Source organism: Cucurbita pepo, chromosome LG20 (assembly GCF_002806865.2).
Source record: "Cucurbita pepo subsp. pepo cultivar mu-cu-16 chromosome LG20, ASM280686v2, whole genome shotgun sequence".
NCBI lineage: Eukaryota > Viridiplantae > Streptophyta > Magnoliopsida > Cucurbitales > Cucurbitaceae > Cucurbita > Cucurbita pepo.
This window is the reverse complement of record NC_036657.1, coordinates 3,094,176-3,121,848: the sequence shown is the minus strand read 5'-3', so window position 1 is coordinate 3,121,848 and position 27,673 is coordinate 3,094,176. Positions and strand designations below refer to the sequence as shown.

The following is a 27,673-nucleotide window of genomic DNA, read 5'->3' as shown; positions in this document are numbered from 1 at the left end:
AACCCGTAAAAAATCAGGGGAAAGATACCGTTCAAATGAATTATCACAAGAACTATGAAACTCCTAACAGTTCCAAAAACCTTGACAAAACTGGGTTGGGAAGTCTGTATTCTGCTTAAATGAACCAAAAGTAGTTACTTCCAGACAATTCTACAGTAAAATTACATGTATATTATAAATCTTGTTGTAAGTAAAAAAAATGGCCAAGCAAAGGACAAGATCAAGTATTCTTCCCTCTTCATTCCAAGAAATTATGGGAAAGCATAACACTCATCATCAGGTCAAAGGATCATCGTGAAAACAAAGGTAACAAAGAAATAGTTACACTACCTTGAGGACCTACAGAAGCAAGAGAGCCTCTCTTTACACTTTCCTGGGTTTTTTCTTCAGACCCTTCTCTGCCTCTGCTGCCTTCTTCTTGTCCTTTCTCTCTCTCTTTTTGAGAGCAGTCATGTGGGCTTTAAGAATGGTTGAGTAGGAAGCTTGAAATCTCAGGTGATCTTTTGCTCCAACCTAGCCAGTTCATGGGAAAATGTTACAAATGCTTCGGATTCAAGTTCGAAACCTCCGAAATAATAAAGATAATAAGATCTGAAGCATGTGAAATGGCTACATGCTTATTGAAGTTCTAATAAAGGGTTTGGTTTATGATTGCCAAAAAGAATGAAAACGAATAAAAGATGATTCAAAACTCAAGCGGAAGAAAAAACTAGTTCATAAAGAAACGAGGTCTAAACACAGCATCCTTAGCTTGAGTAGATTTAGAATTTACTAGAAAAACTTGAATGCTGAAGCCAAATTTACAATTAAGAAGAGAGAGAGAAGAGGAGAGGGGGGAAGACTGTAGGAGATGAGTGAATACTTACAGAAGTTGAAATTGTCTTCTTTCCGTCAGTTGCACGAATGAGGCATCGATACTCGATGGGTTGACCAGCAGTGGTCATTTTATTTCTCTGCACTTTGGACTTCAGTGATGCTACAACAATATGAGATACAAGATAGTTTAAACCTAATCAGACTCCTAGATATTACCAAAAAAGTACATGAAACAAATCAACAACGCTGATATGCACATACAGCGTTTTAGAGTAACCCAGACTGAACCCTTCTCGGTACTGCGCTCAAACAGGCTGGTAAGTTCATTGAGAAAAGGGTCTAGCTGCAGTAGAACCTAAATCAAAAGAATAGGAACTTAACAACGTCAAAATCAAACTAAAGTATCTTGTTCTTGAATGAAACATATGATGTTAATTATGCATACATTTCAGAATTTGGATGGATAGATTCCATAAACATATGATTTTGATTGTTGTCCCAATATCAGTAAAACAAATAATGCCAATTATGCGCATCTCACTGTTCGGACAAATAAATTCCATAAATCAAGCCAGTTCAAGTATTGTTCAAATACCAGTGAGACAACAACTAAACCTGATACTGCAATTGTGTTCTTGCCACTTTTCCATTTACTTAATTTCTCGGTTGTTTGATGTTTCTTGTCATTTTCTGCGACATACAGTCAATCCTATCAAACCTTAGTTATTTTCAGACTCTACAAGCGTACATCTTCAATAGATTTGAAATCTTCTGCTAATCCTACACCGAAGTGATATGTAAGCACCATGATCCTGGTATGTACACATGACTTCCAAGTAGAATCTGCAAGATTTTAGCAACAACATTTCCGACTGCAGTAAATTTTTGGCAACTGTACACAATTCCAATAGTGAATCCTCTCTTTGGTGGAAACTCATGAGTGTATATGCCTGGGTGAGCTCATATAAACAGTGGGATCACTTCTCTTTGAACTCTTTGAAGAAAGAATTTGTACGTTCAGTGATCATTAATCAAACCATAAGGGTCGGTCGATCTGGCTTTTCGATTCAATGGAAGCTAAAATTTCAATCAAACAAAGTTAGAAAGAAAACATTGGGGAACCTATTACAGTGCTTAAAATATAAACACCTCAACATCAGGACTTATCCTTAGCTCAATACATATTCAAATTTAACAACAGGATAGTTGAGTCTATATATAAAGCCTTGAGTGAGAGAGATCCTAAAATTCTTTCTATTGGACCATTGGCAGAGAAAATTACAAGGTTGCATGAGGAAGTGTTGGGAGAAAAAAATCCCCAAGACTAATCCAAAATATGCAGAAGCTGCAAATAAACACAGGGACCATAGGACAGTGTGATGCAGCGAGTTTGGGTATGAGGCTAAATCCATGTCCAAACAGGAGAAATCCATCCCAAAAGTTGAGAGAAGACTTTAAGAACAAAGTTCTATTTCAAAATGATTCAAAAGCTTCCTATTACAATCCGAAAGTGGCTATTTATAGTCTTACAAGAAAATAAGATAATTAACTAATTAATCTAACAACTAAAGTAATGTTAAATTATGTATACAAATAACCTAACAATCCTTCTACATCACGGTATGTCTTGTCCAATAGGAATTTCTAACAAACTATGGATTCAAATACCATATAACTTACATACTTCTAAAGTTTAGCTACTCAAGACTTTGCGAAGTATCATGAACCATATGAATACGAATTGGCCGAATAAACTCAAAAGCGAGTGTAACATTCAAGGGAGCAAATGATGTGACATAGCACTTGAACCGTTTATCCTAGTTCAGCCAATACCATCAACCAGTCGATATATTCTTTTGTCATTTTCTACCATAAGGGAATAAGTCCATTGATTGGTAGTTTGTTACGGACCAAACTGCCATTGAAGAGTCTAACTTGACAAATTCGACAATTCTTTTTGCCAAATTTGAATGAGAGAACTAAAATTCGTGCAACAGAATTGATTCATACCAAGATTATCAGCCAATAAAAACCCAAAAATGTGATCAACTAGACATTATATCATGATTAAGATCAGAAACACACAACTAGGCCCAATTTTCTCCGCTCAAATAGAAAAACCAACCATTGAAAAGGAGACCCAGCTGAGTAGTGCCCGTGGAACTGGAGAAAGTGTGCAATGCAGTACACGCAACTTGAATTTGACAGACCCATAATTCCAATAATTAACAAGAAAAATCCTGAAAGAACATGTACACATATATCCAAACGGAAGTAAAAACTAATTTCTCCGACCGACATACACTCCGTTAATTAGGTCAAATTCTGTCATCAAGATCAATGATTAAAATGCAGATTAGAACAGCGTTTTCAACAATCGAGGTAGCTGTATCGTGAAAATGTAGAAGAGTTCAATCAAGACATGAGTAAGACGAAGAGAAAAGGAAACTACCATGGCGATGGCGATGGCGATGGCGATGGCGACGGCTATGGTATGGATCTTGAGAAGCACGATGGCCTGGTCCGATCGACGTCCGTTCAACGGAGTAGACGATCCAGTAGCGACAGAGAGAGGGAAAACAATTATACTTTTTGTCCGATAACAAAATCGGACCTCCTAGGGGTGTAAATCAGTTCGGTTTAATCGAACCGACCGATTTGGTTGTCTGTATGAGTGAACCAATCCGAACCAGTCGACCAGGTGGATCGAGTTGGTTCGGTACGTTTTCCGTTGGTCACTTGATCTGTAAAAGGGTAAAAGGGGGATTTTGATTTTGAAAATTCTCGACAGAAATGCTACTCAATTCATACACCTAATAATTAAAACTTTAAATTAATAATCGGATAAATTTAAATTTTAAAATTTTATAAATAAGTTAATTTAGACATTTACACCCAAACCGAAAAAAATACGGCTCAAGTAGCAATTTATGAACTCGAGTTACTCAAAAGGGTTAGTATTCGAGAATACATTTGGTTTTTTATTTGATTGGCTCGCCTTGACCTTTCTAGATTGTTCTCGAAGCGCTTTGATCGTTAGTGTAACGACTTAGGCCCATCGCTAGCAGATATTGTCCTCTTTGAGTTTTCCCTTTCGGGCTTCCCCTCAAGGCTTTAAAACGTGTTTGCTAGGGGAAGGTTTCCACACTCTTATAAATGGTGGTTTGTTCTCCTCCTCAACCAATGTGAGACATCACAATCCACCCCCTTTGAAGCCCAGTGTCCTCGCTAGCACTCTTTCCTTCCTCCAAGATGTGAGACCGCCCCCAAATCCACCCCCTTTGGGGCCAGCGTCCTTACTAGCACACCGCCTCGTGTCTACCCCCCTTCGGGGAATAGCGAGAAGGCTGACACATCGTCCAGTGTCTGGCTCTGAAACCATTTATAACGGGCCAGATCCACCGCTAGTAGATATTGTTCTCTTTGGGCTTTTGGGCTTTTCCTTTCGAGCTTCCTTTATGATGTCCCACATTCGTTGAGGAGGAGAACAAACCACCGTTTATAAGGGTGTGAAAACCTTCCCCTAGCACACGCGTTTGAAAGTGTTGAGGGGAAGCCCAAAAGGAAAGCCCAAAAACGACAATATCTGCTAGCGGTGGATCGCCCATTACAATTAGTATAGCCAATAACTGAAAGAATTTTTTTATTAATTTAGTGAATTGTCACTCAACTAAGTTACAAATGTCAAATATTCTTAATCTTTATAATAATTTTAAAAGTACTGTAGGGTTAGACTAGATTGAGTTATAACACTATTTTCGAGTTAGTTAGGTTGACCCAACCAAAAAAATGTCAACCCATGTATGGTTGAAGATTAGGTAGTCTTGATTGTTCGGATTCTTAGTCATAGGAATACTCTTACCTTTTTTAGTTCAACAGTATACACGAGTGCTGATTCGAACTTTGTATATACCTTAACCCAACTCCGTTCCTTCAACCAATAATTTTACTTAAACGACTCTCCTATCAATACAGTCAGAAATTACTATATATGAAAAATATTTTTTAAATCGGATGAGTTGATATCTATTATCTTCCATATATATACAAAAGAATATTAATTGGTTGGGTTTGCCATATATATACAAAAGATGAAAGTGTTCATCAATCATCGTCTTCTTTTGAATGAAGAATATCAATCCCACTTTAAGTAATTAAGCTTTTTCCCCCATTTTCCCATACCTCTTTTAAGTCATATTCATGTTCTTAATCAAATTCCAACCCTCTTTCTATTGGTGGATTCCAACCATTTTATATTCTCTACTTTTAAATTTCAATCGTCGGGATTAGATTAAAGATGTTCATCTATAATACCCGAGTAAAAGAGAGATATATGAACAAATTGAGACCACATATGAATGAAAGTTGTTAACTTTTGGTAGCTCAATCATACAAACTCCAAATTTAAACATAGTTGGGCGGTGAGAACAAGGCATCCTAACAATACTTGTGTGAGATCCCACATCGGTTGGAGAGGGGAATGAAGCATTTCTTATAAGGGTGCGGAGACCTCTCCCTAATAGACACGTTTTAAAACTTTGAGAGAAAACCCTTAAAGAAAAAACTCAAAGACAACAATATTTGCTAACACATTTCAAATCGTGGACGTGAAAATGGGTCGTTATTAGTATTGTTGGACTCGTAATCCACGAACTACAAACTAAAAATATCTTTATTCGTTGGAGGACATTATTTGCACTTATGGGAAAAAGGGTTTTGCATTTATCTTTGATTGAAGCACTTTATATGAAAGGAAACAATGCTTTTGGAGAAAATATTTGCATCAAATTGGAGTTTTGCATCAACTTTTTTAAAGCAACTTCCAAGAACCACACATCACACTTACCCGTTTTCACTTTCTAAATCGAACTAGTCATCCTATTACGTCCTTTTTTCTCCCCCTAAGAATTAGGTCATTATTCTTCGATACTTGTCACTCGTAATTATATTAACGTATTCTGAAGTATTTTTTGACTCTCCTTTTATAATTTGACGGAATATATTCCATTATATTTTGTTTTTTTTTTCTTCTTATTTTTAAGAATAACATCGATCATATTTTAAATATTTATATTCCGAGTTAATAATATTAAAAATAAAATATTAATAGTCTTTGTTAGATTTTTTTTAATTTAAAAATATAATAACTAATTTAATTGATATACCAAAACTCTTCTTTTTTTTTTAGTTCTAAAAATTATATATAATTTTTTTTGACAAATTCAAATAAAATTACAAAAAGTATTAATTTTTTTAATTAAAAATTAATATATACTTCTTTTCACTTTTTTTTAAAAAAAAATATAATGCACATGCTGCATTTTTTGACTAAACTTAACATAAATTATTATTTAAATTGTCATATCAATAAAATTATGATTAATGGGATTAATCAAGAAAACAAAAATTTTAAATTAATTTTTGTGTCATTCTGACGTCATCCCTAAGTTTGAAAAATAAAGCTGATAAGATATTTTTTTTAGTATAAAGTTTTTTTTTTTATTAAAAATCATCATTGTGCTATATTATTGGCCACAAAATTAATTTTTAAACACATGAAAAAAAAAATATTATTTATCGATGTATTTATATTTTCATTACAAAAAAAGAAAAAAAAAAAAAAAGAACATTTTAGAAAAATCATGAACTTTATTTTAAACATATCATGGACTGAAATTTCTCACGCGTTGACTTTAGTCAACGTCCCATCCCCTGCCATTTCTTTCTGCTCCTCTTATTTATTCACTTCTTTCTCTTCCATTTTCTTCTACCCAGAAACCAAAAAGGACAGAAGAAAAAGACCCATTTCCAGAATTTTCTTTTATGGGTTAAAGTTCTTAGCTTTTGCTAGAAAACCCTTAAAGAGTTTGGTTATTTCCTTTTGGTCCCTGTTTGTGTGTGGGTTCTTAGAAGGGGAAATGGAGGGAGGATTCCATGGAAGCAGTGATGGTTCAGCTTTCAAACAATGCTTCTCTCTGGCTTGGAAGAATCCTTATGTTCTTCGTCTTGCTTTCTCTGCTGGAATTGGTGGCCTTCTTTTTGGCTATGACACTGGTGATTATAATCTCAAACACTTTTCTTCTCCATTTTTGCTTGGATTGAAAATCAAACGGTGTTTTTTTAATGGGTTTTGTGTGGTTTTGCAGGAGTCATTTCTGGAGCTCTTCTTTACATCAGGGATGACTTCAAGGCTGTGGATGAAAGCACTGTTTTACAGGTGATTAGTTGATTTATAAGCTTGTTTAGTAAAGAATTTAAGGTTCATCCCATGGGGTATTAAGAATTTTGATCCTTTTTTGTTTACTTTTCTATAATTACAAGCTTGTTTAGATAAGTTGTGAGATCTAACTTCGTTTGGGAGGAAACGAAACACTCTTTATAAGGGTGTGGAATCCTCTAACAGACGCTGAGGGGAAGCTCGAAAGGCAAAACTCAAAGAGGACAATATCTGCTAGTGGTGGGCCTAGGCAATTATAAATGATATCAGAGTCAGATATCGAGTGATGTGCCAGCGAGGAGGCTATTCCCCGAAAGGGGGTGGGTAGACACGAGGCGGTGTGCCAGTAAAGACTCTGGGCCCCGAAGGGGGTGGATTTAGTAGTAGAGGTTCCAGATGGTGGGCCCCAAATGAGGTGGATTTAGTAGGGGTCCCACATCGATTGGAGAAAGGAACGAGGGTCAGCAAGGACGTTGGGCCCTGAAGGAGTGTAGATTTAGTAGGGGCCGCTGGGCCCTGAAGGAGGGTGGATTTAGTAGGGGCCTCGAAGGAGGTGGATTTAGTAGGGATCCCACATCGATTCAAGAAAGGAACGAGTGCCAACGAGAACACTGGGCCGTGAAGGGGATGAATTGTGAGATTCTACATCAGTTGGGGAGGAGAACGAAACACCCTTCGTAAGGACGTTTTAAAAACCTTGAGGGAAAGCGGATAGCGGTTACAAAAGTCTTCCAAGTAATTTTGTGATTAGTTTTGGGGACAAGTGTCAATAGCTGATTGTCTTCATCTTTCAACCTTCCTCTTATCCACTAGATTTCTGTATTGTTTCTAGATTAGTCAATACTTACCTTGATAAACAAAAGTTAATTAGATGTTTAATTTTTCATAAGCTTTCTAGAAAAAGTGTATGATAATTAAGAGTTTCTAGCAATGCAAGTGAAGCTCCTATTGATGATGGTATTAAAATCAAACAGGAAACCATAGTGAGCATGGCAATAGGAGGTGCCATAATAGGAGCAGCAATGGGAGGATGGATGAACGACAGATATGGGAGAAGAACTGTAATTCTCATAGCAGATTTGCTCTTCTTCATTGGAGCTGTGGTAATGGCAGCTTCACCCGCTCCTTCCCTTCTCATTGTCGGTCGAGTTCTCGTCGGACTTGGTGTGGGAATGGCTTCCATGACCTCCCCTCTCTACATCTCTGAGGCTTCCCCTTCAAGAATCCGTGGTGCCCTTGTCAGCACCAATGGTTTTCTCATCACTGGTGGCCAGTTTCTCTCCTATCTAATCAACCTCGCTTTTACAAAGGCACCAGGCCCATGGCGATGGATGCTTGGTGTTGCAGGCATTCCAGCTCTCTTGCAGTTTATCTTAATGTTCTTGCTTCCCGAGTCACCTAGATGGCTATACCGCAAGGTAATATCATCTTATCGCTTTTGAAAGTTCAAGGACCTAATAGACATGAACTAACCCGTTTCAAGTTGAACAGGGAAGATCAGAAGAGGCGGAAAGGATACTAAGAAAAATATATTCGGAAAACGAGGTAGAGGCAGAGATTCGAGATCTTAAGGAATCGGTTGAGGCCGAGATCAAGGAAAAGGAGTCTTGTGAGAGGGTTAGCTTGATGAAGATATTGAGAACCAAAACAGTGAGAAGGGGGCTTTATGCAGGGGTTGGGCTACAGATTTTCCAGCAATTTGTGGGCATAAACACAGTGATGTACTACAGCCCATCTATAGTTCAGCTGGCTGGCTTTGCTTCTAATGAGACAGCACTGCTGCTATCACTGGTCACAGCTGGGCTCAATGCATTGGGCTCCATTGTGAGCATATATTTCATTGATAGAACAGGGAGGAAAAAGCTTCTAGTGTTCAGCTTATTTGGTGTCATAGTTTCTCTTGGTGTGCTATCAGCAGTGTTTCATGAAACAACATCTCACTCTCCGTTAGTGAGCTCTGGAGCCAGTCCACTCAAAGCTTACACATGCCCTGACTACACTTTTGCTAGCAATGCTGCTTCTTGGGACTGTATGAAGTGTTTGAAAGCCTCATCTCCTGATTGTGGTTTCTGTGCTTCAGAAGCTAATAAGGTAACAAAAAACACAATACCAATCTAATCATTAACCTGTTTAGAATGATTTTTCGTAGCTAAAATCACGTCAAAATGCGAGAGGTCTTAAGAATATGCAATTTGAGTGATTTCTTGAGAACTTCCCGATGAAAGGACTAGAGTTCGGGTAGGAATAGTCTTCGCTCTCAGAAACAGTTCAGAGTTTGGATAGGTATAGTCTTCACTTTCAGAAACAGTTAGAAACCGTTCAAAGTTTGGGTAGGAATAGTCTTCACTCTTAGAAACAGTTCAAGACAAGTAGATAGTATGACTAGGTTGTAGGGAATGCAAGAAAATGCTAGGCTGTTGAGTACGAAATCTTGTAACAATCCTATTTGAGTGGTTTCTTGATAACTTTCCTACGAAGGGACTTGAGTTCGTCGAGAACTGTCTTTCACCCTCAGAAACAATTCAAGACAAGTATATAGCATGACTAAGTAGTATGAAATGCAAGAGATGTTAAGTACCGAATCTTGAAACAATCCTATTTGAGTGACTTCTTGAGAACATTCCTCTAAAAGAACTTGAGTTCGTCGGTAAGAATAGGGACATATAGATAGCGCAACTATGTCGTTAAGTATTGTGTTCATTCTTATTTTATTGATGTGTTTCAACATTGTTGTTTGCAGCTATTTCCTGGAGAATGTCTGGTAGCTAATGAGACCGTGAAGCATCTATGCCATAATGGAAACAGTCTATGGTACACCAGGGGATGTCCCAGCAGATTCGGGTGGCTTGCACTCATTGGCCTTGCTCTCTACATCATTTTCTTCTCTCCAGGAATGGGAACTGTGCCATGGATAGTGAACTCCGAGATATATCCTTTAAGGTATCGTGGAGTGTGTGGAGGAATAGCAGCCACAGCCAATTGGGTATCAAACCTTATTGTTGCTCAGTCCTTCCTATCATTAACCCAAGCAATAGGGCCTTCCTGGACGTTCCTGATATTTGGATTGATTTCAGTAGTAGCACTTATGTTTGTCCTCATATGTGTGCCTGAAACTAAGGGCCTTCCCATTGAGGAGATCGAGCAGATGCTTGAGAACAGGGCTTTGCATTTCAAGTTCTGGGAGAACAGGACAGATCTGTTGCCCAAAAGCTAAGACGCCTGAGAAAAACAGTACCATAAGTAGTGTTGTATAACATGTGTTCATACAAGAGTGGTTCGATTCTATAGTGTTCGTGTTTGTTAATGGTGTCAATCGTGGGTAATGTGTTAATTCACATAAAGAATTCTCCAAAAGGGTCGCTGTGATTGCTTCTGCCACTGTCTATCTTGCTGGAGGAGTGGAATCAGGCTTAGTCGGTGGCCTTGGTGCCAATCGCCGCCACTGGGATTCAGTTCTACGATCTTCAAGATCGCCCAGCAAAGCCGTCGAGTGGCTGATTGAAGCAGCTTCCGAACCCATCATCCAATCATCATATTTAATAATAATAATAAAAAAAATCCATTTTGTTTCCCTCTCTTTAAATCCATTTTTTAATGGCATGCCTGGTTCACGCTATTAAATAGGGTGCAATCTTATAGACATCGGTTAGTGTTGGATTTGAATTATTACAAGAGCTAGACATCAAGTAGTGCGCTAGTGAGGACATCAAGAAATGACATAAAAAAGTGAAGGGGTAGAGAGTGAAAGGAGAGGAGGGCGTGTGTTCGAGTTCAACGAAGACTTCATTTGACGTGCATTCTCAACTCTACCAAGCTAAGAAAAGAAGATGTTTCATGTGAGAAACAGCTAATTCATTCATTAATTATTGTTTATTTGATTAATCATTCTCATAATTGATGGATTCAAGCAGCAGCTAAGTCTGCATTATTTAAGCTGTAATTAGATGGATGATACTCATCTATGACAGGGAACCAAATATGACACGTGCATATAATATTATTCCATGTTTATGTATATACTATGATCATCCATCCAATGATATTAAAAATCCTGTTTTTTATTCCAGAAATAATTGACATACAATGATCATCCAATCTAAGAGAAACAACAAATTACCAGTTGTTCATGAAGGGTCAAGATTCTTCGGCCTAAACAATAACAAAATTGAAATTCGAACAACAAAAAAAAAAAAAAAAGAGTGAGTGGAAATGGACTCCCATTCATTAGATAGAGAAGATCGTCGAGATTTCATGATCCGCAGCCAAACTTCAACAACTTCGTGCCAGCCAGTTGCCAATAAACTTTTCAACCTCAAATAAGAAATGATACTCTAAATCATAGAACTATAATGAAATATACGACCAACTAACATTTATCAAATTTGAAAACGGGGCAAAAGAAATGATTCGATCCTCTTATTTTGATTTTTCGAACCGAGAGGTCCACGAATCACCACAACATGTGCAAAATAGGACCAGCCAGCCAAAGTAAGGAAGTGCTGCACTAGTCCAAGAGTTGAAAAAGCAACCCTACTTACAACGTTTTAAGCCGAGTAGCATGGGGCACGTGGGATACCGCGTGAATCAATCAACCTGCAATGCACCTAATGGTCACCCTAGAGTCTAGAGCTCAAGGAATTTTCTCTGGTCAAAACATTCCAACTCATTTTCTACACTATCATTGATCAATTAACAAGAAAAGTGAACAACTTTCTCAAGCTGAAGCAGTGGATAAGCCATGAACACACCTGACCTACCAAACAAAAAACACTAAAAAGCTGTTCGAATGGCTGAAAGCACAGACGACATATTAGGAACAAGATAAGGTCCATCGCAGACACGCCAAGGCCAGTTTTTGAGTGTCGCCATTCAATTTCAAAACATGGTCAATGAATTTGGCACTTACAACTCAGCTTTCTCATATTGTGCCAATATTCCATGCCCCACTCACATTCTACATCTAATGATATGCTCAGTTGCATCATTGCACAATAATGAGAAATAGCAGTGTACAAAGCCTGTTGCCTAATAATAGAGCCTTTTCCCCATTCCGTGTGTTTTTCTTTCCTATCCCTTCCCGGGGAATCCCAGATCCCATATCCGTTGGGGAGGAGAATGAAACATTTTCTTATAAGGGTGTGGAAACCTCAAACTAGCAGACGCGTTTTAAAAACCTTGAGGGAAAGCTAAAAAAGAACAATATCTGCTAGTGGTGAGCTTGGGCCGTTACATTACACTCATCATTCAGACACTAATCATACGAGTTAACAAGTTCCAGGCCAGCATGAAGAGATTATTTAACAAAGGCTTACATTTATAAACTTCAAACTATATCACATGAAATCATAATGAAGAGTCTTACCTACAGTATTCACATATACAGGATGGACAGAAGTTAAGGGACTACAAACTCAAAGCTTTTACAACATCATTCTAGCTGGCTGTTTGTCTGCACTCCAAATAGCAAATGCCTGTAACAAAAACAACCAGCAGATGCATTTTTCACTATTACCTTTACCAAAAACGGTCAATCGTTCGTATTATGATAATGCCAACGACGAATGAGTTCTCTTTCTTTCCCCCTTTTCGTGCCACTCCAGTCAGAAGTTCGTTTCATTGCCTTCCAGTTATCCGAGGCCGCACATCAATCAATAAGAATCGTTCTTCCTCATTCTCATTTTCTAAAGGTATGCAATTTTCTCCCGCCCTTTGCACCATTGTTCTTCTATACCTGAAAACCCAAACTCTATACAGTTACAGAATAAGAAAAGTTAAGGACTTTGAAGTAGCCTAAACAACTAGACGAGGTCGAGAAGTAAAATGTCGCCAAACTCACCATGATATCAGATAACTAAACTCGTTCGATGTACTTAATACACATATATAAGGAGCTGCTTTTGAAAAACAGTATGAAGTGGAGCTAGTTATGATCAAATTCACTTAGAAAGACCCAACCATTCACAATAATTGACCAATGTATTATTATCCCGTTATGAATCGAAAAACAATATGCACAAGGTTCAGTTCACCCAAAAAAGAATCCAAATTAGCATTCTATAAACCATGGGGTCGAAGCCATGGATGACGAGTAAATTCGGTTGTACATAGACATAATATAACGAAGAATCCAACATATGAACACTCCTTGAAGGAATCAAAAACTAGAACGATGCTTGTATGCATTAAAGATTTACCTCGAATTACTAATGTGCTTTTAGAAAGAGTTCATCTCAAGGCAGTACGTTCGCCTCTTAACTAACATCTTTGCAGCAGTCCTATATGGTTCTTCAAAAGCTGTTGAAGCCCAGGAGCAATCAGGAACATCCTTCTTGACCGCAGACTGTTCACTAGGCTGAATAGCAACCAGTGTAGCGCCTTTCAATATCAACCCATTGGGCAATTCTAAGTGCGTGGCATACCAAAGCCTCATATTCAGAGCTGGTACAAGGGTTCTCTTAGATGCCGAAGAAGCAGACAAGGGCTTCACCCTCAACTCCTCAAGTTGATCTTTGTTCATGCATAGCACCCCTTGTCCATCCGCATCAGTTAGAACCAAACTATCCAAGGTCTTGTGATCTGCTATTATTGGTTGCAGCAGATAGTGCCTGGCTGAAGCCGCAATAAGCGAACTAATCGTCCACACTACTCTCAATTTTAGACCTCCATTTGTGTAAAAGGATTCGGGTATACTCCCATTATCATCGCTAACGCCGCCATTGCCAATACAGAACCCCCCATCAGTCCCATTATCTTGAAAAATCGAAGGCTTGAAAGAGCCGGGGTGAATCACCGAAGAAGCACCCAAAATCACACAATTATCCAAAGTGGATCCGAAATCGGCTCGCCATCTCAACAATACCCCATCATCAATACCCAATTCCCCACTCGGAAGCTCGATCCGAAGGAGTCGAATCTCATTGAAATTCTTGAGAACTTGGGTCGGAGAGTGATGGGTCACTCCACCTTGATCAATTTCACCATCCTCTTCGGTCCCAACCGCAAGAGAGGTGGTAGAGGAAGAGGAAACCAAACTCGAGGACGCTCGTGTCTGACCCAAAAACTGGCTCAACGCTTGGAGGGGTTTGACAATGCCACCAAATACTAAACGGAAAATATTAAAAAAGGGACCACGAGATTTACCAGAAGAGGAAGAGGAAGAAGACGATTCATCATCAGAAATAACACAATCCACACGAACAACAACGTTCTCCACCTGCGGCACAAGGCAATGGAACCTTCGAGAAACAACGCAGCATCGACCAAGAGCCTTCACGTCACCGATCTTGTTGAAAATAAGAAGAAGAAGGGAATCAGGAAGACGATCGAAGTGGTCGATACAGGAAGAAGTGGAAATGGAGGCGGAATTAACAGAGAACGGAGAATCAGGTTCGGGGTAGATCTTAGATGTCAGATCTAGGCGCAAGGACGACATTATTAAAGGGAAACACACAGAGAGAGAAAGAATGGCAGAAATTGAGGAACAGAGAAGATGGGTAAGGCGGAAATCAAAAGGGATGGCAGAAAACAGAGATGGGATTTGCAGGGGAGGCGGAAATGTGCGTATAAACAAGATGGGGGAGGGTAGATCCGAGTGGAAGAAGAGAAGAACCAGAAATTAAAACCCTAATCTGTTGAAAATCAGAAGAAATTGGGAGATGGGGAAGGAGAGGGTGGGAGAGAAGAAGAGAAACGGAGTGGAAAGAGTCGAAGAGAGAGAGATTAGAAGGGGAAGAAGAGATTCATAGATCCACGGTTTTGTCTTTTCAGAGAAGAAGGCGACATGAAAATGATGGAAGAGAGAGAAAGCTTGAGAGAGAAAATAACTCTGTTTTTTAGACACTCTTACCTTCTCCTTCCATTTTCCCACATCTTACTCTTAAATTTATATTAAACTCTACTACCTTGCCCAACGCTACCATTCTATACTCAACCAGGTTCATATCGTACGCTCCAAGCTACGTGGCTCCACCACATCTTGCATATTTCGTTATCGTACAAGTCATCAACCGTCCTCAAGCCAGCCTAAGTAAGAAGCAGCATCACAACATTCTATTCTCAACGAGGCTCATGTTGCACGCCCAAAAGCACTCGACTCCGCTCCACTGTGCTGTTGTCAAACACCCTCGACCTCCGACCACCACACCCACACCCCAAGCATATGTTTAATTATGTTAAGCATAATAAGAAAGGTTCTTTGGGAAATAATTATGTTATGTCATATAATTTTCGATTGTGTCTCAAGAAAGTAATTCAAGAAATTTACTAAGTTAAGTAGGAGAGAGTGTCACAATCTCACCGAGAGAAAGTAGGTTGTGACCTCACATGCAAGACAGATAAGAGACGACTTTTAAGTGGCGCCCATCCGACCACATGAGGGTCAAGATTGAGAAGTATCATGATGTGACTGAAAAAATCGGTGCATCATCCAACATATTAAGAGTATGCATTAAAAAAGACACTACATTCAAAGTAGGACGAAAACCATATTTGAACCAAAATAATAATTAATGGAGAAGAAGGTGTGACAATTAAAATAAATAAATGTGAAAATATGTTTGATGGTAGAAAAATAATATATATTTAATATAAAGTAATGTAAATTTAGATGAATAATGTGAACATATAGTATATAAAATAAGGCAATAAATAAGCATTCAAATAATAGAAACTTTAGTTATTAATGAAATTAAAATGGTCACATCAACAATATTCATTCTATTCACTTCCAATTTTGTATGATCATCAATACAACTATTATTTTTCTAATATTTATATATAATATATAATAATAATAATAATAATAATAATAAAATGAAGAGAGAGGAAAAATAAACAATATATAATGGGAGTGTTAAGGTGGGGGCAACTACTGCATAACTTTGGTGTGGTGGGTCTAGGGTCATAGCCAAGTTGTGTTGGGCCAACTGGTCTAGAGCCTATCTTTTAATTATTTTTATATATATATATATATATATATATATATATATTTATTTATTTATTTATTACTACCTAAACCCCTATAATCCTAACTAATATTAAAGTGTCACTAATAATTAATATTGTTTTTTTTCTTCCAAAAATATTATTTTACTGAATGTAACTCAAGTGATATAAAATTTAGAAATAAAGGAGAATATATATATTTTCACTCAGCTCACGGTATATATATTCCGTCAAAATTTGAATTTTTAGAAATTATGTTAAATATTATTATATTTTTATTTATGATATATTATTAAATTAATTACGATCTCTTACTTTTTTTTTATATAGAAATTAATCGTAAAATTTGAAATTATTAAAAATAAAAAAAAATATTAAAAATAGTAAATTATTTCAGCTATGTTCTCTGAATTCCTCGTGGATAATTTTTGTCTCAAAATTTCTATAAACAATATATGTAGAGGTTAAATGTTTGAATCCTTTCTGCATTATGTTATTTAATGAAAACACAATAATTAAAGTGCGATTTGATAACGATAATTTTTTCACCTTCTTTTAAAAATCCGTCACATCATTTATAACTATAAAATCAAATTTGCTATATATAGTACGACAATACATAGAGTTGAAAGATTCAAAAATTTAATCTTTTTAACTAGAAGTATATACATAAATCAACTGAATTGAATTGTATTCAAGTTGATGAGATATAATAATTAGAGTAAGTCGAAAATGGAATATTTTGCTTAACTTTTTGTATGGACGTTCAACTATTTTACTTAATTCTCTATTAACTACGTATATATTTATTTTTTTATTATTTTTTTTTTGTTTCAAATTTTTGCAACAAGAAAAATCCCACGTGCCAAAAATAAAATATTTTTATTAGATGGAGTACTTCATATATATATATATAGCCATATATAGCCATATTTATGCATGTAAATAATTATAATATCCTATCCAATATAAATAATTTTAATTTTAATCTAATAAAAATATGTGTTTATTGTTTATTTAATTTTATAGCACATCAATAAATGTGGAATAAAAATTATTGAAAAACTAATGACCAATCCCATCCAGGTATCACCCACGAAGGGTTGATTGGATTAGATGACATAAAAAAGAATCAATGATAAAATCAAAATTATAAATAAATAAATGAAAAAAAAGGTATTTTTGCACGTGCCATATCTTGGAAGCAATTAATACAAAGTGAATAAAAACTTAAAAAAAAAATAAAAAATTGCCTAGAAAAAACAAAAATATAACATGATTGAATTCCATAAGGTATAAATCGTACTAAACGTACCTAACACGATCATAGTAATTTCAGAAATTTATGATATTAAATTCATGAATGAATAAAATAATTTGGGTACTTATAAGCTCGAGAAAAATTGAACAATTCTACTAGTTCAACCACTATAAACTGGTTTTATAGTGAGTTAAGTTTGATTTTGGTAGAAAAATTAAAATCTCTCCATTTTTTAAAAATTAAATATTAGCTCTAAAAATTAATTTATAGACTGATAAACTGACTTAAAAAAAAGTCATATTACTTATTAATTAAATAAATAAATAAATAATAAGAAAATGCTAAGTTAGCTTGAGAGTGAGAAAGATGACTAAATAAAAAAATAAATATACACGTAGATTAAATTATACGTCGGTCTAATATCTTTTTATTTTATATTAATTATTATCCTAACTTATCTTAATAATTATAAATAAAATGATAATTAATAAAAAGGGATAAAGGGAAAAATAATAAATAAGTTTAGGAATACATTTAATATAAATGGCGTAAGCCTAAAGAGGAAATAAAGACCAATAAGAACACGTGAAACAAAAATTTGGAGTGGCAATTCAAGTAATTATGTGGAAGTGAGGGGTGGATTTTATTTTTATTATTAAAAATAATTGAAGTTTGGAATTTATATATTTTTCAATTATATGTAAGTATTTGTCATGTCATTTGATTGGATAATTTTGAGTCAAATTGCTATAACATCTTAAAATTATATTTTGGAATATTTTATAACAATAATATTGATTTGATTCCATAACTAATTGATTATATTTATTAGTGCTCAAATGGCTCGAGAATTTGATCCACTCGGACTAAACAAGTCAAATCATAAAAGTTCATTTCGGTTATATTTTTTTTTTCTGGTTTGGGTTAGGTCGATTTTTTGAAATTAAAAAATTTAGATTAGTTCGTGGGTTGACATTTGTTTAGTTAAGTCAACCCAATCAATCTAAAACATGGCTTTTTAATATTATTATGAAAATTAAGAATATTTGACATTTGTAATCAATATTAGTGAGGCTGAGTTGTGAGTATTTGATATTTGAGTTTTATGACATTTTAGTTATTAAGGTGACGATAAACATAATTTTTTTTAAATAATTAAAAGAAAAGAATAATTCAACAACTCAACCCGAAAATAAAAAAGTTAGATTTGGTTTAGTTGTAAACTCTATATAGATTGATTCCGTCACCAATCTAACTACCTGACATTTTGGGTTAGTTCAAAAGATTGTCCAACTTAATTAGTTACGCCACTACACATAAATATACTATTAAAAATATGTATTTTTTCTTATGTTTAATAAAATTTTTGAATTTTAATATTTTATATCTAATAGATATTGTAATATATTTTTGAGTTTTGAATTTTATGTTTAATAAGGCACATAATTTTAAAAGTTTAAAATTAATTTTATTTTTAATAAAATGGGATCTACTATTATTTAAATAAAATACTAAATTCGTCAATAACAAAATTAAAAGTTTTTAAACCCTTGTCAAAATAGCACTTTGATAGCAGCGGATTGTACAACATCAACTTCTAATCAACAAGTGAGTTAAGCTTATTCGTTCTCACGTCGCCTACGGCCAAGCAACGTATGCTCGAACTTTGGCCCTGGTTCAAGAAAAAAGTTTTAGAAAGCGGGGCAGAGAGATTTTGAAAAATAATTTTGAAACAAGATTTGAGGAATTGAAACTGGTATTATATGAGAATGTAAGCAAAAGGCAACAACAACGACTTACTGCATATAAGTATTGGATAGGGAGAAGTTGACAACTAATTATATCCCATGTAGTACATTTTGGGGCATTTTAGCCCTGGTAGGTGTAGACATGATTTTGGTGAACGATCATACACCTTCATACTAACCCAATATGAAACCGTAAAGACCTATCTACGATGAAAGCATGTAAAAGGGGTTTGAAACGGGCATGCAACCATGGAAAAACACGTCCTGGACAAGCAAGACCGAGACATCTGTCATGCAGCCATTGATAACACGCCTTGAACATACATGACTGTGACATCCTTCCCTACTCAATTGATTGACGTCCTTGTCAACCAATCCAAACAAGCAAGACTAGGACATTTATCATGCAGCCATAAACAATATGCTTTGAACAAGCATGATCGTAACATACTTTTAAAAATTTAATAAATTTATTAGGTATAAAATTAAAAGTTTATGGATTTAAAACTTAAATTGTTTATTAACTTCTTTAATAAAAAAAAATGCAGCTAGCAAATAAAAAAAATAATAATTAAAGTACTCTTATTTCCCTTACGTCATAGCATAATTTAAATAATTCATGATCATGAACTTTATTAAAAATAAAACTCCAAGAAAGAAATAAATATTTACACGAATCATTCAAACAAATTTAAAAAAAAAAAAAAATGACGCCAAAAATAAAATTGTGGATATTTATAATTAGAGATATATAGCAAGAATAATTTGATACACTTGCATAAATAAATCCAAAATAAAAATTATTGCCTAAATATTATAATAATACAGCTAAGTTTATTTATTTATTTATTATTTCTATAAATTTTCAACATACATTAATGTAGTCCAGCTAACTTAGCATTATAAATATTTTAGGACATGACCCACAATATTTATTTATTTATTTATATTAAAATTTTCTAATAATAATAAAAAATTCAAATTATTGTGTCTCTAATATGTCCCTTCTCTTAGTGTAAAATGTGCATGTCTCTTATATTATATACTTCCTCTATTAATTATATATACAATTCTACATGATTTGAAAGAGTAACCATTAAATAAATCTAATTACTCCTTAAATTATATAATTTTCATTTAATTCAAAATTAAAATATTAAATATTAATGATTTCGATCATCTGTAAGTATCCGAATTGAGTTAGGTCAGATTGTTTTGAGTTAGTTCGAGTTATTTATTCAAATTTATTTATGTATTTGCAAATTTTGATGTAAAATTTATTACTCAGCTTTAATATATATTTTAAAAAATTATGCAGTTAAATAAATATACTCACAAATGTATCAATTTTATTTTAAGTGGACTCAAACTAACCTAAATAAGTTGATAATTCAGATAATTCAACTCAAACTAGACAAATTGGGTTGACTTGATCTCGTTGTTCGGGTTATCGAATTATTTGAACACCTCTGATTTATATTGATTTAAATAAGATATGTTTAGTGTAACAGCCCAAACTCTCCATTAGTATATTATCTTCTTTAGACTTTTCTTTTCGGGCTTCTCCAAAAATTTTAAAACGTTGCTGGTGAGGTTTTCACACATTTATAATAATTAGTTCCCTCTCCAACCGACGTGGGTCCCACAATATATATGTAATGCCCTATAAACCAAAGATTATTATTAAAATAAAGCCTATAGTAGCCTAAGCAACTGATATATCAACTTATAAATAGAACAGAACATTGTTGAAGCCATGCGTTGAACACATATCTATATCAAACAGATTGATAGCAATCCCACAGTGTGAGTCTACGGTACACAGTGTTTAAGAAAAGTTTCAGAGAAAACCCAGAATTTATTGGCTTAGGATTGGGGGGTTGAAGAACACAAGAAGTTGAGAGCTTTTAATCTTCAGAAGCATATAGGTTTCTTCCACAGCGATCACATATGTTGGGATCACTTGGGGAGGAACTGTGTGGCTTTTCCTTCATCAGCTGTGGAAGATCAATTTCCAGCACATCATGGAGTGCCTTGGACCCTTCTTTCACCTCATCCAAACTGCACAACAAATGCTTATTTATTATCACAACTGAGACGTACTAATATTGTTCGGGTTTTTAAACGTGTCTGCTAGGGAGAGGTTTCCATATCCTTATAAAGAATGTTTCGTTCTCCTCCCCAACCGACGTGAGATTTCACAATCCACCCCCTTCAGGGCTCAGTGTCCTCGCTGGCACTTGTTCCCCTCTCCAATCGAGGTAGGATCTCACAATCTTCCCCTCTTTGGGGCCCACGCTGGGCACTCGTTCCTCTCCATGGTCCAGTGTCCTCGCTGGCATTTGTTTCTCTCTCTAATTAATGTGTGATATCACAATCCACCCCCTTCAGGACTCAACACGCAATCAATGTCTGGCTCTGATACCATTTGTAACAACTCAGGCCCACCACTAGCACATATTGTTCTCTTTGCGCTTTCCTTTTTGGGTTTCCTTTCAAAGTTTTTAAAAAGCGTCTGTTAGGGAGAGGTTTCCACACCCTTATAAAGAATGTTTCGTTCTCCTCCCCAACCGATGTGAGATTTCACAATCCACCCCTTTCAGGCCCAGTGTCCTCACTGACACTTGTTCCCCTCTCCAATCAAGGTAGGATCTCATAATCCTCCCCTTTTTGGGGACCACGCTGGGCACTCGTTCCTCTCCATGGCCCAGCGTCCTCGCTAGCATTCGTTTCTCTCTCCAATCAATGTGTGATCTCACAATCCACCTCCCTTCAAGACTCAGCTCACAATCAATGTCTGGTTTTGATACCATTTGTAACAGTTCAGGCCACCGCTAGCACATATTGTCCTCTTTGCATTTTCCCTTTTGATACCATTTCCTTTCAAAGTTTTTAAAACGCGTCTACTAGAGAGATGTTTCCACACCCTTATAAAAAATGTTTCGTTCTCCACACCCTAAGCATATGTTACAACAGTTATAAAAGATTTGACATACCTTATGGAAAGTGGAGGAGTTAACCGAATTATAGAATCATGTGTCGGCTTAGCAAGAACTCCCCTCTCCTTCAACTTCATGCAAATATCATATGCAGAAACAGGAAATAAGGCTTTGCTTTTGAGCTCCACAGCATTAAACAAACCTCTTCCTCGAACGTTCTTGATGTATCGTGGGAATCGTTCCTGAATTTCGACGAGCTGTTTTCTGAGCTCCTCTCCTAATTTAGCTGATCTGTACATTATGTCGAAACCCGTGTTCAACATTTATAATATCATTAAGAGAACAAAAAACAAAGAGGAAAAAGAAGGCAACAATTCATCATACCTCTCAGCAAGTCTCTCATCTTTGATCACTTCAAGCGACGCAATAGCAACGGCACTCGCCAACGGATTACCCCCGAACGTACTACACATTGTAAGATAAAGGGCAAGGTCAGTTTTAATTGATATCACTACACAGCAGCTGTTCCACAAAATTTGAGAAGAAGAACAGGTAAAACACTGGCTTTAAAGAGACTTCAAACACGTTTTACTAGAAGTTCGATATGGACTATTCTATTGTTCGAGACAAAGTACGTTACAGACCTCCCATGCTCTCCGGGTTGGATACAAAGCATTACGTCTTTGTCAGCAAGAACAGCACTTACAGGTATTACTCCACCTCCCAATGCTTTTCCCAGAATCTGAAATGAACAACCATGTAGAAGTTTATTCGCTGACGAAATTCTCGTACTAACGAAACGTTTAGGTATCCATATCAAGCAGTTTAAGCTCGAGTGATTTCTTTTAAAGGGTGAAGGCTCGAAAAGAAAAAAGCTGGTATGAACAAATATAGACAGAAGTATGGTTAAGAAGCTCAGTATACCATTCCTCAATTAGTCCTTTTTCCTTTTTTTTTCCTCCTATTTTATGACTCGATCGTCAAAGCTATGAACGTTACACTTTTTATAGTCAAAACATGGCTAAGAATGTAGCAACCAACTTCAGCAGCACCGATACAGTCGACCCAAAAACATGCTTTAGATGCAACATTTCTTATCTTCATTCGACGTGCTTTCGAAACATTGCTATAACATATTCTAGTAAGAATCTTCCCACTCGCGACATTTGTTCAGAGTCAAATGACCTCGTACCAAACATACTTTCTCAACATGAAAGGATAACTTAAGTAAGAAACAAATTGTAACAACCCAAGCCCACATTAGCAGATATTGTCCTCGTTGGGCTTTCTCTTTTGGGCTTCCCCTCATGGTTTTTAAAACGCGTTTGCTATGGAGAGGCTTCCACACCCTTATAAAGAATGTTTTCGTTCCCCTCTCCAACCAATGTGGGATCTCACAATCCACCCCCTTGAGGGCCCAACGTCCCTGCTAGCACACCATTTGAAACCTGGCTCTGATATCATTTGTAATAGCTCAAGCCCATCGCTAGTAGATGTTGTCCTCTTTGGGTTTTCCCTTTCAGGTTTCCCCTCAAGGTTTTTAAAACGCGCCTGTTAAGGAGAGGTTTCCACACCTTTATAAGGAATGCTTCGTTCCCCTCTCCAACCAATGTGGGATCTCACAATCCACTCTTTTGGAGGCCCAACGTCCCCGCTGGCACACCATTTGGAACTTGGCTCTGATACCATCTGTAATAGCTCAAGCCCATCGCTAGTAGATATTGTCCTCTTCGGGTTTTCCCTTTCAGGCTTCCCCTCAAGGTTTTTAAAACGCGTCTGTTAGGGAGAGGTTTCTACACCCTTATAAGGAATGCTTAGTTCCCCTCTCCAACCAATGTGGGATCTCACAATCCACCCTTTCGGGGGCCCAACGTCCCTGCTAGCACACCATTTGGAACTTGGCTCTGATACCATCTGTAATAGCTCAAGCCCATCGCTAGTAGATATTGTCCTCTTTGGGCTTTCCCTTTCAGGCTTCCCCTCAAGGTTTTTAAAACGCGTCTGTTAGGGAGAGGTTTCTACACCCTTATAAGGAATGCTTAGTTCCCCTCTCCAACCAATGTGGGATCTCACAATCCACCCTTTCGGGGGCCCAACGTCCCTGCTAGCACACCATTTGGAACTTGGCTCTGATACCATCTGTAATAGCTCAAGCCCATCGCTAGTAGATATTGTCCTCTTTGGGCTTTCCCTTTCAGGCTTCCCCTCAAGGTTTTTAAAACGCGTCTGTTAGGGAGAGGTTTCCACACCCTTTTAAGGAATGCTTCGTTCCCCTCTCCAACGAACGTGGGATCTCACATGATCATTCCTACATTTGTTGGTTTTTCATTATTTCCATAACTAAAAGCTTTCAAAGCGAATTGGTAGATCTAATGCGTTTTACAAGAATATAAAACAAAAGAAGCTAATAGGCCATTGATTGTACTAAACCAGCCTAATCCAGAATGAAACAATATGAATGAGGTAAAGGGAGAGAATGCATTACCACTAAATCTGGTCTGACATTTTCCCAATCACAAGCCAATAATTTTCCTGACCTTGCTAAGCCAGATTGTATTTCATCAGCAATCATCAAGATATTATATTTCGTGCAAAGATCTCGCACGGCTTTCAAGTAACCATCGGGGGGGATAATAACCTAAAAGAATATCAAAATATCCTTATAAAAATGATTTCGAATTCAGAAAGGAAACAGTAAGAGTCCATAAATTAGGTAGCAATCCTAATTCATCAATGTAAGAACAGATAGGAACGATGTAAGATCCTTTTAACCCATTATTTTATTCACTATAGTTGGTGAAAACCCCCGATATAAATGCAGCTGAAAACATCGATCATACGTACCCCTGCCTCTCCTTGAATCGGCTCAAACAAAAACCCAGCTATTCGGTCTCCGTGTTCTGCATTCCATAAGAATGACAAGCAAGAAGTTAGACCAGATGCCTAAGTATAAATCCCCATTACCAAGCAAAATATATATATATGTAACGCCTCAAGCCCACCGCTAGCAAATATTGTCCTCTTTGGGCTTTCCCTTTCGAGCGTCCCCTCAAGATTTTTAAAATGGGTCTGTTAGGGAGAGATTTCTAGACCCTTATAAAGAATGGTTCGTTCTCCTCCCCAACCGATGTGGGATCTCACACACACACACTATATATATAGATACACACATACATATACACACGCACATATAGGGCCTCTTTCATAAATACATGAGCAAGATGCCTCTTTCATAATCCTTTTAGTAACAAATTTCTTGACATGTAAATCACAAACATGAGAGTAACCATGTCTTGGAATAATATATTCGCCTAACCTTTAAAGATTTTCTCAAGGGCAACTGCATCACCAAAATCAACTTTAAGATGTCCAGGCAACAATGGCCCGAATTCACGGGTTGCTTCATTGTCACAGCTCATGGATATAGCACCCAATGTTCGGCCATGAAAGCAACCACAACAAGAAACAATAATAGCCTGCATATGCAAGAGAAGAGATGAGACTTCAAGTGCTCCCAACTAAAATGGAGTACAAATAAACTTTCAAATTTTGAAGATCACGATCTGTAACAACCTTAACCAATCGATATCAGATATTGTCCTCTTCGGGTTTTCCCTCAAGGTTTTAAAACGCGTCTGCTAGGGAGAGGTTTCTACACCCTTATAAGGAATGTTTCGTTCCCCTCTCTGACCAATGTGGGATCTCACACGATCTAAATAAGAACATAAAAGTTCCTGATACCATTACCGTACCTCATCTTTGGGAATTTTCTTCTTCTTGTAACCCCATTTCCTTGCCAACTTCAAAGCAGTTTCCACTCCTTCTGCACCAGTGTTCATTGGAAGCACCATATCATAGCCAAAAATTTGTGTCAAGTACTCAGCAAACGGGGGAAATTTATCGTTATAGAAGGCTCGAGAGCTAAGAGTGAGTTTTTCTGCTTGTTCTTGGAACGCTTTGACAATCTTTGGATGACAATGTCCCTACACGAACAAGGCAATAAAAAAATCAATTAAACATTGAATAAATGATCAAACAAGACAGTTAATGTTGAGTAATTTCTAAAACAAACACCTATTATCAGAATTAATAATGCTAAAAAAGATCGACACGTTTAAGGAAACTTTTCGAATGAAGGTTACCATAACCAGCCCCCATTTACTTTGAGATGAAACGAGGAAACACGCCATCATTCAAATAACTTTCACATTTGATTCACATAATGCATGGAGGTCAATTACACTAATGTACCTGGTTGACAGCAGAATAAGCTGATAGAAAATCCAGATATCTCTTACCCTCTGGGTCCCATATAGATGATCCCTTTGCTTCAGAGAATACAACTGGAATTGGGTGGTAGCTGCATCGACGAAAAGTAGCCATCCATAACGGCAAAATCGACGTAAAGAAGCACATTCACAACTAACAAAGGATATAAGTATAGACAATTTACAGACAACAAACAGCAAATTCAAGGCTTTTGAAGGGCATTGGATATGGCATAGACTTATTTAAAATAATGTCTGTCGCAGAACTTCATGTTAGGAATCACGAATCTCCACAATGGTATGATATCGTCCACTTTGAGCATAAGCTCTCACGACTTTGCTTTGGACTTCCCCAAAAGGCCTCATACTAACGGAGATGTAATCCTTACTTATAAACTCATGATCATTCTTTAAATTAGCAAATGAAACTCCCTCCCAACAATCCTCAACACTTTGGCCATTTGATTAGTAACCAGACTACAAAAACTTATGTCTAACCAATAATTTAAGCATCAAACACTCTCTTACAAGCATTCATTTCGCAAGATGATAGATATCTTCTGATAGACAGCTTTCAAGCACGAAACTCAGAAGCATCTGATAGAATGAGACAGTCCACTAAAAACTAAGCATGTCAGGATTGAAACAATAGATATGGAGAGAAACAGAGAGAGCCCACAAGCTAAAACAACAAAAACCGACAGAATTCATTCAATTCAAGATAAGAGCAAGAGTTCAACAAGATAGGAAGCTCACTTATGGGCACTATGATCTTTTTCCATATGGATGAGCTTCTCAGAAGCAGGAAAAGAAGAGGCACTGCTTTCAGGGACCGTAGAAAATGGCCTCCTTCCCCTGCAAACCAACCCGACCAAACATTGCAGCTGCCTCCTGGACGCCATTAACGAAAGGGGTTTTTTCAGAAAAGCTTGTAATCTCAAACAAATTTCCCTTCTGGGTTTCTCCTCACAGCATCCACAGAAGGAAATATCCAAACCCCAGATCCCAAACTAAGGCCTTTTATGAAATGGAATCGAGTAGGTTAAACAACAGACTCTTAAAAGCGATTGAAATAGGGAACCGTTTTTTCTTAAAATGAGTGTCCCATTAGCTCAACGCTGTGAAATTTTGCTTGTCTTTACATCGCAGGCTGACAACCAACAAAAACGGACAACCTTGCCTGAAAAGAATTCGTATTGTACACGCAGCCCGTGAAGCGGCCCGGTATTCAAAGAATTCAGCTAAAAAAAGAATGCTTTAAAATTTATGAACATTTTGGTTGAGTTTATTAGTAATTTAATTAATTTTTTTTGTGTTAATTAAATGTTGTTAATGGGAAACTAATTTAACACTCTTTTTTAACTAAAAAAATAAGTTTTTATATATTTAAAAAATATATTTTTTTCTTTTTAAATATTAAATTTATATTTTCTTAAAAAAATATATAAAGTTAGCAATATGGCAAAAGATATAAAATTAGA

General features: G+C 36.5%; 4 protein-coding genes across 4 annotated transcripts; 1 reads left to right on the top strand and 3 right to left on the bottom strand.

Annotated features, from left to right (window-relative positions):
* Positions 1 to 115: 115 nt before the first annotated feature.
* Positions 116 to 3,425, bottom strand: LOC111782679 (signal recognition particle 14 kDa protein-like). Its single transcript, XM_023663475.1, has 4 exons — positions 3,269 to 3,425; positions 1,078 to 1,171; positions 867 to 976; positions 116 to 513 (listed from the first exon to the last, which is right to left on the bottom strand). The coding sequence occupies exons 1-4, from the start codon at positions 3,269 to 3,271 to the stop codon at positions 364 to 366; spliced, it is 357 nt and encodes a 118-aa protein (XP_023519243.1). The 5' UTR covers positions 3,272 to 3,425; the 3' UTR covers positions 116 to 363.
* Positions 3,426 to 6,518: 3,093 nt separating this feature from the next.
* LOC111782811 (probable inositol transporter 2) lies at positions 6,519 to 10,609 on the top strand. Its single transcript, XM_023663615.1, has 5 exons — positions 6,519 to 6,870; positions 6,963 to 7,033; positions 8,008 to 8,451; positions 8,525 to 9,124; positions 9,774 to 10,609. The coding sequence occupies exons 1-5, from the start codon at positions 6,735 to 6,737 to the stop codon at positions 10,245 to 10,247; spliced, it is 1,725 nt and encodes a 574-aa protein (XP_023519383.1). The 5' UTR covers positions 6,519 to 6,734; the 3' UTR covers positions 10,248 to 10,609.
* A 1,717-nt stretch (positions 10,610 to 12,326) lies between these two features.
* On the bottom strand, positions 12,327 to 14,891 carry LOC111782812 (F-box protein At5g46170-like). The gene is made up of 2 exons (XM_023663616.1): positions 13,228 to 14,891; positions 12,327 to 12,764 (listed from the first exon to the last, which is right to left on the bottom strand). The coding sequence occupies exon 1, from the start codon at positions 14,463 to 14,465 to the stop codon at positions 13,248 to 13,250; it is 1,218 nt and encodes a 405-aa protein (XP_023519384.1). The 5' UTR covers positions 14,466 to 14,891; the 3' UTR covers positions 12,327 to 12,764; positions 13,228 to 13,247.
* A 5,795-nt stretch (positions 14,892 to 20,686) lies between these two features.
* On the bottom strand, positions 20,687 to 27,385 carry LOC111783359 (ornithine aminotransferase, mitochondrial-like). The gene is made up of 10 exons (XM_023664284.1): positions 26,949 to 27,385; positions 26,176 to 26,284; positions 25,677 to 25,907; positions 25,241 to 25,400; positions 24,769 to 24,824; positions 24,410 to 24,562; positions 22,569 to 22,666; positions 22,309 to 22,389; positions 21,982 to 22,215; positions 20,687 to 21,046 (listed from the first exon to the last, which is right to left on the bottom strand). The coding sequence occupies exons 1-10, from the start codon at positions 27,092 to 27,094 to the stop codon at positions 20,893 to 20,895; spliced, it is 1,422 nt and encodes a 473-aa protein (XP_023520052.1). The 5' UTR covers positions 27,095 to 27,385; the 3' UTR covers positions 20,687 to 20,892.
* Positions 27,386 to 27,673: the final 288 nt, after the last annotated feature.

Excerpts from the sequence above, each read along its gene's own strand:
- LOC111783359 (XM_023664284.1), bottom strand. The coding sequence starts at position 27,094 with ATGGCGTCCAGGAGGCAGCTGCAATGTTTGGTCGGGTTGGTTTGCAGG. Across the intron at positions 24,825-25,240 it reads CCTTGAGAAAATCTTTAAAG|AACACGGAGACCGAATAGCT; the intron begins GTTAGGCGAATA and ends TATGGAATGCAG. Across the intron at positions 24,563-24,768 it reads CGATTCAAGGAGAGGCAGGG|GTTATTATCCCCCCCGATGG; the intron begins GTACGTATGATC and ends ATATTCTTTTAG.
- LOC111782811 (XM_023663615.1), top strand. The coding sequence starts at position 6,735 with ATGGAGGGAGGATTCCATGGAAGCAGTGATGGTTCAGCTTTCAAACAA. Across the intron at positions 6,871-6,962 it reads TCTTTTTGGCTATGACACTG|GAGTCATTTCTGGAGCTCTT; the intron begins GTGATTATAATC and ends GTGGTTTTGCAG. Across the intron at positions 8,452-8,524 it reads CTAGATGGCTATACCGCAAG|GGAAGATCAGAAGAGGCGGA; the intron begins GTAATATCATCT and ends CAAGTTGAACAG.
- LOC111782679 (XM_023663475.1), bottom strand. Across the intron at positions 977-1,077 it reads CTGGGTTACTCTAAAACGCT|CATCACTGAAGTCCAAAGTG; the intron begins GTATGTGCATAT and ends ATATTGTTGTAG. Across the intron at positions 514-866 it reads AGAAGACAATTTCAACTTCT|GTTGGAGCAAAAGATCACCT; the intron begins GTAAGTATTCAC and ends TGAACTGGCTAG.
- LOC111782812 (XM_023663616.1), bottom strand. The coding sequence starts at position 14,465 with ATGTCGTCCTTGCGCCTAGATCTGACATCTAAGATCTACCCCGAACCT.